Source organism: Arachis ipaensis, chromosome B1 (genome assembly GCF_059453495.1).
Source record: "Arachis ipaensis isolate K30076 ecotype BB chromosome B1, ASM5945349v1, whole genome shotgun sequence".
Taxonomy (NCBI): Eukaryota; Viridiplantae; Streptophyta; class Magnoliopsida; order Fabales; family Fabaceae; genus Arachis; species Arachis ipaensis.
In genome coordinates, this window is record NC_142436.1 from 132,071,472 (window position 1) to 132,083,556 (window position 12,085).

General features: G+C 38.1%; 1 protein-coding gene across 1 annotated transcript; it reads left to right on the top strand.

Moving 5' to 3' along the window:
* The first annotated feature begins 251 nt into the window (after window positions 1-251).
* LOC110272163 (uncharacterized) lies at window positions 252-782 on the top strand. The gene has a single exon (XM_088501327.1). The coding sequence runs from the start codon at window positions 252-254 to the stop codon at window positions 780-782; it is 531 nt and encodes a 176-aa protein (XP_088357453.1).
* The last annotated feature ends 11,303 nt before the right edge of the window (window positions 783-12,085 follow it).

A 12,085-nucleotide genomic window follows, 5' to 3' on the forward strand; every position in this document is an offset into this window, starting at 1 on the left:
GAAAATCAGATCAAACAGAGAGGTTGGGTATTTCTGAAAAGAGATTTGGCAGAGGTAAACGCATCATGAATCCGTGAGTTCTATTCTAACTATTATAGGACGACCCTTGATGTAGTGCAGCTTCGAGGAAAGCAAATTTTAGTCACTGAGGAGGCGATAGAGGACATCCTCCACTTCTAGCCTAAAACAGATGATACAGATGGTTTTTAGAAAGTCGAGGAGTCTATTAGATTCATGATTTTTGGTGGGTCATGGAAGGAAAGGACATATACCTTCCAAGGCTCATCAGGAAGTATATGTCCAGAGTTCATGTGAGAGGCACCTTGCCATTTCTTTATATGATCACCCAGATGGCTCGTCGAGCTGAGGTGCCTTGGGAGCTAGAGGATGAGAGACCACCGATTACCGACTGCAAGAAGGTTATTCTGCACGGCAAGCGGTTCAGACCTCTAGGCCACAGACCACCTACTACTACTACCTCTACTGATGTAGCCACATCTTCAGCAGCACCTGCAGCACCACCTGCTTTCGCAGCACCACCTGCTGCTGCAGCACCATCATCTGCTTCTCAGCCAGTCTACCATCTTGTGCACTGTCTTTTTGAGCGCTTTGATCAGATGGAGCACCGCAATCAGCAGCGTTATGAGCAGTCTGAGCGTTGCAACAAGAGATGCTATTCCCATCTGAAGTTGATTGTGACTACTGGGTGTACTGACATCCTCTCCGAGCTTGATACACCCTCGGAGCACTCTGAGGAGGAGGATGAGCAGGAGGAGGCATAGGAGGAGGACCAACAGCAGGCACAACATGAGGAGACTCAGCCTGAGCAGCCTGTAGAGCCACAGGCTCCTACACAGCCACCACCGACAGAGCCAGTGGCACACCCTTCAGTAGGCGATAATCCTTCACACCCAGCTTGACTGAGAGCATCGAGGACGATGCTATGCTTTAAGTGTGGGAAGGTCGCCATCTCCGGCGGATTATATTTTGGTGAACCATTTTAGACTTTTATCCTATTTTGCTTTATTTTGTATTTTGCTTTATTTTATTTTATTTTTCTTTTAGTACTTGCACATTTCTATTTTACTGTACTTCTGTTTATTTTTACTTTGTTGCATTTTTCACTTTGGGCTTGTATATATCTTGGATATTTAGCTTGAATTGCACTTTTAGTTTATTAGTTGTGATGTGGAAAAACATGGATTATTAAGTTTATTTTACCCTTTTGGCATATGAGAAATTGATTTGATTGAAAATACGGATAAACTAAAAACTTTTAGCTTTTCATAATCACAACATCTCATTTAGCATATATATAATAATAAATATTGGTCAATTGATGAAATTTTCAAGGAATGTATCTTTTTCTTAGAAAAGGTATTTAAGGTTCACATTGATTTGAGTTAAAACCTTTTGCAACTTGCACGATATATATATATATATAATTGGAATATGGTTTTTGAGCTAAGAACACACAACCCGTGAGTTTTTGAGCTTAATTATATGGTTACATTATTTGACCATGATTTTTATTCTTGTGTGTTTTCTTCTCTATGATTGCAATCTATGGTTTATTCCATTCTATATGTCCATTATTTAGTGTATGTTCATGCTTATATGTGATTGAGGCCATCATTTGATATTAGCTCACTTATCCCAAATAGCCTACCATTCTATTTACCTTTGTTTGCCACATTGAGCCTTCTTAACCCCCTTTTTGTTCTTTATATTACCACATCACTAGCCTTAAGCAGAAAAATAATTAATTACCCCATTTGAATCTTTGGTTAGCTTAAGATAAAGATTGTATGTCAACTAAGTGTGGGGAAATATGGGATATATGGTTAATGAGAATGTATTTTTGCTTATATTGACAAATATTGGGAATTTGGGTGCCTACTCATGTGAAATTAGAGAAACATATGCATTGATATATTATGCTTTCATTAAAAAAAAAAGCGGGAATAAATGAATAGGGAAATAAAATCACCCCAATGTTAAGTTCAATAAAAAGATCAATGCATATGTAATGAAATTAAAAATTGATACATGAGTGTGTGAACTGTGAAAATATGTAAAAGTGAGATTTTGGGTAGCTATGCTTAATTTTATAATTGTATAGAGTATGTGTATGTGTTAGGTGAGAACTTAGGTTAGTCAAAGATTCATATGATAGCTCACTTGGCCATATACATATATCCTCATCCTTACCTTAGCCCCATTACAACCTTGAAAAGCCCTCATGATATTTGCATTTGTACACTGGATAAGTGTTGATTGGTTAGATGAAGAACAAAGTTTTAGAATGCATGATTAGAGAAGATGTGAGTGGTTTAACCCCAAACACTTGAGTGATTAGAGTGCATATACAAATCCAGTGAGGGTTCAATTGCTCATTTCCATATGTCCATATGTGATCATTGCTTGTCTTGCAAGTTTGTGAACTCTTTTAATTAACTCAACTCAATTGCGAATGTGTTTTGATATGATTGATTTAGCCCTTGATTGTGCATATATGATTTCTTGGAAATTTGACTCAATTTGACCACATGTATATATATATTTAGAGTAATTAGAATAGCATGATGCATGTAGGCGGCTCACATCTAAATAGGTTGCATTGCATAAGTTCCACCATTCTGCCTTCACTCTTCTGGTTCTCTTGAGCTTAGCATGAGGACATGCTAATGTTTAAGTGTGGGGAGATTGATAAACCGCTATTTTACGGTTTATGCTAATTTACAGCTCACTTGGCCATACATATATCCTCACCCTTACCTTAGCTCCATTACAACCTTGAAAAGACCTCATGATGTTTGCATTTGTACACTAAATATTTGTTGATTGGTTAGATGAAGAACAATTTTAGAAAGCATGACTAAAGAAGAGTAGAGTGATTGACCCTAGATACCTGAGAGATTAGAGTGCATATACACTTCCAGTGAGGGTTCAATGCTTGATTCTATGTTCCCTGCTTTCATGAGCTATCTTTCTACAAGTTTACTTGTCTTTTATTGTGTGATTTGAATTAGTAAAATCTGATTTATGTTTGTCTTGGAAATTTTGTTTACTTTTAACCAAGTAGGTAGAAGTAATTTTTGCATTTAGTTGCATTCATATAGATAGGTTGCATTTCATAATTTCTACCATTCCTCTTCACTGCTTTGTAGCTTCTCCTGAGTTTAGCATGAGGACATGCTAATGTTTAAGTGTGGGAAGATTGATAAACCACTATTTTGTGGTTTATCTTGTGCTAAATTAAGTGGTTTTTATCAAGTCTTTGCACACTTATTCATATAATTCGCATGTTTTACATTTTCCTTCCTAAATTTGTGCTATGATTGAAAGCATGCTTCTTTGGCCTTAAATTTACTAATTTTAATCCTCTCTTATTACCATTTGATGTCGTGATATGTTTGTTAAGTGTTTTCAGGGTTTATAGGGCAGGAATGGCTTAGAGAATGGAAAGGAAGCATGCAAAAGTGGAAGGAATACAAGAAATTGAAGGAATTGCTAAGCTGTCAAGCCTGACCTCTTCGTACTAAATTGACCATAACTTGAGCTACAGAGGTTCGAATGAGATGATTCCAGTTGTATTGGAAAGCTAACATCTGGGGCTTCGAAATGATATACAATTTGCCATAGTTACCATGCTGTTAGGTGACACGCACGCGTGCATCACGCCTACGCGTGACCTTGCAAAATTTCAGCGATGCATACACATAGACGACGCATACGCGTGACAGAGCCATGTGCTGGACGTATCAACAGCGATTTCTGGGCTATTTTTGGCCCAGTTTCAAGCTCGAAAAACACAGATTAGAAGTTGTAGAGTGGGGGAATCACATACATTCATTCACACAACTTTCATTCACATAATTTTTTAGGTTTTAGATGTAGTTTTCTAGAGAGAGAGGAGAGCCTCTCTCTAGGTTTTAGGATTTTAGGTTTAGCTTTTCTTAATCTCAGATTTCTATTTTGCTTTAATTTAGTTTTCTTCCACTCTTATTTGTTCTAGTCCTTTAGTTTACTTATTTCTCTTGTTGATTTGTTTATTTATCCACTTTAGTTTATGAACTCCATGTTGGATTGAATTTCTTATTAATGCAATTTGAGGTATTTCAGATTTATTGCTTCTTCTTTTATTTGTGAGTTATTGATATTTGAAATTGGTTGTTTGGATTTAATATTCCTTACTAGTTTTCTGTATTTTTATGTTATGCCTTCCAAGTATTTGATAAAATGCTTGAGAGGATGTTAGAGTAGAATTTTATGTTCTTGGCTTGGGAAGGTAACTTAGGAATTCTTGAGTTACTAATGTCCAAGTGATTGATACTTGGTAGCCATTAACTCTAGCTCTCATTAATTCCATTAGTGAAGAGCCAGGACTTATAGACTTAGATTGATATAGCTCATTTGACTTTCCTCTACTTGTTAGAGGATGATTTAATAGGATTGATCCTTGCAAATTATCATGTTGTGGTTAGTGATAAGGATATAGATCCTTGACCACCAAATCTTGCCAAGACCTCTTTTTACCATTTAATTTTTATTGCCATTTACTTTTCTTGTTTCCTATTTCAAAAACCCAAAAAGATACTTTTCCATAACCAATAATAACTACACTTTCCTGCAATTCCTTAAGAGACGACCCGAGGTTTGAATACTTCGGTTTAATTTTATTGGGTTTGCTTTAGTGACAACTAAATTTTTGTATGCAAGGATTCTTTGTTGGTTTAGAAACTATAATAGCAACAAAAATTCATTGAGGAATTCTAAACTGTCAAAAATCTATTCATCAGCAGCCATCAACAAGCTCTAAGCACAAAGGTACTAAGAAGAAAGTACTTAAAGGCTGGAGGGACAAGAAAGTCCCTACTGAAGGCCTCTCACCTGGCATGAGAGTTGTCTTCACCAAGAAGCCAGTCTTACCACATACAGTGAGTCGTATCCTGTCTCTAGAGCATGTGGAGCTCATTCATGAGAAGACAGGAAGAAAGTTCACTGTAAAGGGCAAAAATATGAGCACATACTCACCTCCCTAAGGAGCTAACCATCAAGCTAATGACGTTAAAGAAGCGCTTGTTGGGAGGCAACCCAACCTTAATTAATTGATTTTATTTTCTTTTATTTTATTTTTCTTTGATTTATATTTTAGTTTCATAATCATAGCATCAGTCAGAACAGAGACAGAATTCTTCAACAGTGAAAATAGAACACTCTGGATGGAGTGTTAAAGTTGAATGCCAACCAGGGTATCCCTGCTGGGCGTCCAACACCTCAATGGGCACCATTGCTGGCGTTGAACGCCAGCCAGAGAGCAGCCCTTAGGCATTCAAACGCCAATACAGAGAAGCAGAGAATCAGAATTTCCTAGCCTCTCAGGACCAGTGGGTCCCAAATCATCTCCACCTATCACACTTACTTTCACACTTCTCCATACTCACTTCCCTATAAACCCTAGCCCAATCACATCCATATCACTCCTCCAAAACCATCATAACTCCCACCAACCCCCACCCACTTCAAAATCAAATTTTTCACCCAAAACCCCACCCATGGCCGAACCTACCCCTTCCCCACTCCTATAAATACCCCTCTCATAACCCTTCATACACACACATCTCATACACTCATAACCCCACAAGGTTGATCCCTTTTTCTCCCTCTATATCCTTCTATTTTCTTCTTCTTCTACTCTATTCTTATCTTTTCTTTATTTTTACTCGAGGATGAGCAAAGTTTTAAGTTTGGTGTTGGAAAAGCATAGCTATTTTCTTTCCATTACCATTCATGGAACCCAAGGTTGGAGAACCCTTTAGAAAGAGGAAAGGAAAGGTAGTAGCCACCACCTCTGAATCTTGGAAGATAGAGAGATTCATCACCAAAGTCCACCAAGACCACTTCTCTGAAGTAGTGGCAGAGAAGAAAGTGATCCTTGAGGTCTCTTTCAAGCTCAAGAAGAATGAGTATCCAGAAATCCGAAGAGAGATCCGGAAAAGAGGTTGGGAAGTCCTAACCAATCTCATTCAAGATGTTGGAATTCTCATGGTGCAAGAGTTCTATGCTAATGCCTGGGTTACTAAAAACCATGACACTAGTATGAACCCAAATCCAAGGAATTGGAGCACCATGGTCCGAGGGAGAATCTTAGATTTCAGCCCGGAAAGTGTGAGGATGGCGTTCAACTTGTCTCTAATGCAAGGAGATCCTCATGCTTACACTAGGAGAGTCAACTTTGATCAGAGATTGGATTAAGTGCTCTCAGATATCTATGTGGAAAGAGCACAGTGGAAAAGGGATTCCCAAGACAAGCTCATTCAACTAAGAAGGCTTGACCTAAAGCCCATAGCTAGAGGATGGTTGGAATTCATCCAACATTCCATCATCCCCACTAACAATCATTCAGAAGTGACTGTTGATAGAGCCATCATGATCCATTGCATCATGATTGGAAGTGAGGTGGAAGTACTTGAGGTGATTCCTCAAGAATTGTACAAGGTAGCTGAGAAGCCTCACACCAATGCAAGGTTGGAATTCCCACACATCATCTGTCATCTATGAAATTTATTTGGAATTGTCATAAATGGAGATATCTCCATTGGGGAGGACAAGCCCATCACCAAGAAAATGATGGAGAAAACTAGAGAGCATGCACAAAAGCCTGTGTAGCAGCCTCTGCACGAAACCCCTGAGATGCCTCAAGGGATGTATTTTCCTCCTCAAAGCTATTGGGATCAATGGCAAACTTCTATTGGAGAACTGAGCACTAACATGGAGCAATTCAGGGTAGAGCATCAAGAGCATTCCACTACCCTCAATGAAATCAGAGAAGATTAAAGAGCCATTAGAGAAGATCAAAGGGCTTTGAGGGAAGAACAACAAAGGCAAAGGAGTGACATTGAAGAGATCAAGTATCACATTGGATCCTCAAGGATGAGTACTAGCCGCCACCATTAAAGGTGGATTTGTTCTCTTTTACCTCCTTTTCTGTTTTATTTTTCTGTTTTCTGTTATGTATTATCTGTTCTCTTGTTCTTGTTGCATGATCATTTGCATTTATGCTTTAAAGATGTAAAATGTTCCATATATCTCTCACCTTCCTTAAAAGAAAATTTTATTTGAAAAGAATTGAGAGATACATGAATTTCAAGTTTATAATAAGAATAGTTTAATTATTTTGATGTGGTGGCATTGCTTTTATTTTCTGAATGTATGAATAAACAGTGCATATTTGAAGTTGGAATTTTAGAATGTTGGCTCTTGAAAGAATGATGATGAAAGTGAAGTATTATTGGTAATAAAAAAATCTAAAAATTGATTCTTGAAGCAAGAAAAAGCTTGCATGCAAAAAAAATGTGCGAAAATAAAAAAAAAAAAGAGAAAAAGCAAGCATAAAAAGGCAAAAGCTCTTTAAACCAAAAGGCAAAAGCAAAAAGCCAGTAACCCTTTAAACTAAAAGGCAAGGATAAGAGGATCCAAGGCTTTGAGCATTAAAGGATAGGAGGGCCTAAAGGAATAAAATCCTGGCCTAAGCGGCTCAACCAAGATGTCCATACCCATGTGCTTGTGACGTGAAGGTGTCAAGTGAAAAGCTTGAGACTGAGCGGTTAAAGTCGTGATCCAAAGCAAAAAGAGTGTGCTTAAGAACTCTGGACACCTCTATATAGGGATTCTAGCAATGCTGAATCACAATCTGAAAAGGTTCACCCAGACAAAGTGCTTAGGGTCATGGCCAAGACTCCAAAATCTGTGTTCAAGAATAAAAAAGAACTAAACTAGGAGAGTTAATAAAATCAACTGGATTCTAAGTTCCTAAAGATGCCAACTATTCTGAGTTTCAATGGATAGTGAGATGCCAAAACTATTCAGAAGCAAAAAGCTACTAAGTCCCGCTCACCTAATTGTAACTGAGCTTCATTGAAAACTTAGAAATTTATTGTATTTTAATTTTCTTTTTATCCTACTGTGTTTTTAGTTGCTTGGGGACAAGCAACAGTTTAAGTTTGGTGTTGTGATGAGCGGATATTTTATACGCTTTTTGGCATCATTTTTATATAGTTTTTAGTATGTTTTGTTTAGTTTTATTAAGTTTTTATATGTTTTAGTGTTAAATTCACATTTTTGGATTTGACTATGAGTTTTTGTGTTTTTGTGCAGTTTCAGGTATTTTCTGGCTGAAATTAAGGAGCTGGAGCAAAAGTATGATTCAGAGACAGAGAAAGCACTACAGATGCTGTCCGGATCTGACCTCCTTGCATTCAGAAGAGCTTTTCTAAAGCTAGAGAAGTGTAAATGGAGCATCCTCAACAGCTATGGAAAGCCGACTTCCAGAGCTTTCCAGAAATATATAATAGTCCATACTTTGCTTCATATTAGAAGGCCCAAAACTGGCGTCCAACGCCAGCTTCCTACCCACTTCCAAGCATCCAGCGCCCACAGAGCATAGCCCATCATCCAAACGCCCTAAGAGGACCCCCTAGCCAGTATTTCACGCCCTAAAAGCCTCATAGCACGTGGATCTCACCAAAGCTTAGCCCAAACACTCACCAAGTAGGGTCCAGAAGTAGATTTTTAGCACTAAAAAGTCTAGTTTACCCTTACTAGTCATTAGTTTAGTATTTAAAGTAGAAGATCACGCTTTCTTAAGGATCTTCGCCCATCATTTACCATTATTCTAGTTATACATTGTATTTTCCTTTCAGTATGAGTTTTTAAACCTCCTAAGTTGAGGGGAGGAGCCTTGTGGAGTCCTATGAATTAATAAAAGTCTTACTGTTTCTTCTTCGATCCGTGTTTAATTCAATTCTAAGATGTATACTTGTTCTTCAACATGGTGAATAGGATGATCAGTAACAGTTAGTTCTGTTTATCATACTAGGACCGCATGCCTGAAAAACACCCGTGTCTACTTGGGTTCGTGTGAATACGTGGCTGGAAAGCGCGAACCGCCAGCTTGATTATACATCTCTCAGATGGCTAATCTACGACTTTGATGGGGACTTCTCGAGACATCAGTCCAGCTAATTTTTGGGGAGATTAGGGTCTCTATGGTAGAGGCTAGAATCCAAAGGAGCAGTATTCTCTGATTCGAAAGATTCGACCTTGTTTGTTACGTTTTGAGTAGGATCACCAAGAGAATGAACTGCTAGAGCTTCACCCTCCATCAGATTGGATGACCACGGGCAATGGCGTTTAATCTGGAGCAGAGGAGATCAATGACCACGGGTAATGGCGTTGATCACATACAGCCTGCCATTGAAGAAATCACTCGCAAGCAAAGAAGACAGTAATACCAGAGTTAATTCAGAAAGACAAAGCAACTCCAATCCTTAACCATATTCCTATTACTGATTGCCCTTACCTCAATCCAACTGATTCCATTCCAATTAACAAATACAAATTATGAATAGTTTCCTCTAATCCAACAACCTTCTGATTCTCCTGACTAAGACCTGCAAGATAACCATAGCTTGCTTCAAACCACAATCCTCGTGGGATTGACCCTGACTCGCTCAGATATTACTTTGATGACCCATTACACTTACTGGTATAGCTGTACGGAGTGTGGGGATTCGTTCACTATACACCACAAAACCCCCTTGACGACCCAGTGCACTTTGCCTTCCCCTTCTATCTCCTTCTATTTTCTTCTTCTTCTACTCCATCCTTCTCTTTTCTTTATTTTTGCTCGAGGACGAGCAAAGTTTTTAAGTTTGGTGTGGGAAAAGCATTGCTTTTTACTTTCCATTACCACTTATGGCACCCAAAGTTGGAGAATCCTCTAGAAAGAGAAAAGAAAAGGCAGTAGCCGCCACTTCCAAATCTTGGAAGATGGAGAGATTCATCACCAAAGCCCATCAAGAAGAATGAGTACCCAAAAGTTCGAAGAGAGATTCAGAGAAGAGGTTGGGAAGTCCTAACCAATCCCATTCAAGAAGTTGGGATTTTAATGGTGCAAGAGCTCTTTGGTAATGCATGGGTTACTAAAAACCATGATACTAGTGTGAACCCAAATCCAAAGAATTGGAGCACCATGGTCCGAGGGAGAATCCTAGATTTCATCCCGAAAAGTATGAGGTTGGCGTTCAACTTGCCTTTGTTTCAAGGAGATCCACATCTTTACACTAGAAGAGTCAACTTTGATCAAAGACTGGATCAAGTGCTCTCAGACATCTGTGTGGAAGGAGCATAGTGGAAAATGGATTTCCAAGGCAAGCCCATTCAACTAAGAAGGCTAGACCTCAAGCCCATAGCTAGGGGATGGTTGGAATTCATCCAATGCTCTATCATCTCCACTAGCAACCGGTCATAAGTGACTATTGAAAGAGCCATCATGATCCATTGCATCATGATTGGAAGTGAGGTGGAAGTACATGAGATGATTTCTCAAGAGTTGTACAAGATAGCTGAAAAGCCATCCACCAAAGCATGGTTGGTATTCCCTCACCTCATCTGTCATCTATGCAATTCAGCTGGAGTTGTCATAGAGGGAGATATCTACATTGAGGAGGATAAGCCCATCACTAAGAAGAGGATGGAGCAAACTAGAGAGCATGCACAAGAGCCTGTGCAACCGCCTCAGTATGAAATCCCTAAGATGCCTCAAGGGATGTATTTTTCTCCTCAAAGCTATTGGGATTAATGGCATACTTCCATGGGAGAATTGAGCTCTAACATGAATCAGTTGAGGATGGAGCATCAAGAGCAGTCCACCATCCTCAATGAAATTAGAGAAGATTAAAGGGCTATGAGGAAAGAACAACAAAGGCAGAGGAGTGACATTGAAGAGATCAAGCACTACATTGGATCCTCAAGAAGGAGCACTAGCCACCACCATTAAGGTGGATTTGTTCTCTTAATCTCCTTTTCTTATGTTATTTTTCTATTTTTTGTTATGTTGTATTGTCTGTTCTCTTATTCTTATTGCATGATCATTTGCATTTATGTCTTAAAGTTATAAAAAGTTCCATATATCTCTCACATTACTTAAAAGAAAATTTTGTTTGAAAAGAATTGAGAGATACATGAATTTCGAGTTTTATAATAAGAATAGTCAATTATTTTGATATGGCGGCATTGCTTTTGTTTTCTGAATGTATGAATAAACAGTGCATATTTGAAGTTGGAATTTAAGAATGTTGGCTCTTGAAAAAATGATGATGAAAGTGAAATATTATTGGTAATCTGAAAAATCCAAAAATTGATTCTTGAAGTAAGAAAAAGCAGCAAAAAGCAAAAGAAAAAGCATGTTACAAAAGAAAAAAAATAATAAGCATGCGAAAAAAAATCAGAAAAAGCCAATAACCCTTTAAACCAAAAGGCAAGGGTAAAAGAATCCAAGGCTTTCAGCATCAATGGTTAGGAGGGCCTAAAGGAAACAAAATCCTGGCCTAAGTGCCTCAACCAAGCTATCCCTAACCATGTGCTTGTGGCGTGAAGGTGTCAAGTGAAAAGCTTGAGACTGAGCGGTTAAAGTCATGATCCAAAGCAAAAAGAGTGTGCTTAAGAAATCTGGACACCTCTATCTGGGGATTCTAGCAAAGCTGAATCACAATCCGGAAGGGTTCACACAGTTAAATTGTTTGTGGCATTTATGTATCCGGTGGTAATACTGGAAAACAAAGTGCTTAGGGTCAGGGCCAAGACTCTAAAAGTTGTGTTAAAGAATAAAAAAGAACTAAACTAGTAGATTCAATAATATCATCTGGATTCTAAGTTCCTAAAGATGCCAACACTTCTGAGTTTCAATGGATAGTGAGATGCCAAAACTATTTAGAAGCGAAAAGCTACTAAGTCCCGTTCTTCTAATTAAAACTGAGCTTCATTGAAAACTCTGAGATTTATTGTGTCTCACTCTTCTTTTTATCCTACTGTGTTTTTAGTTGCGTGGGGACAAGCAACAGTTTAAGTTTGGTGTTGTGATAATCGGATATTTTATACACTTTTTGGCATCATTTTCATATAGTTTTCAGCATGTTTTATTTAATTTTTATTAAGTTTTCATAGGTTTTAGTGTTAAATTCACATTTTTGGATTCTACTTTGAGTTTTTGTATTTTTGTACAATTTCAGGTATATTCTGG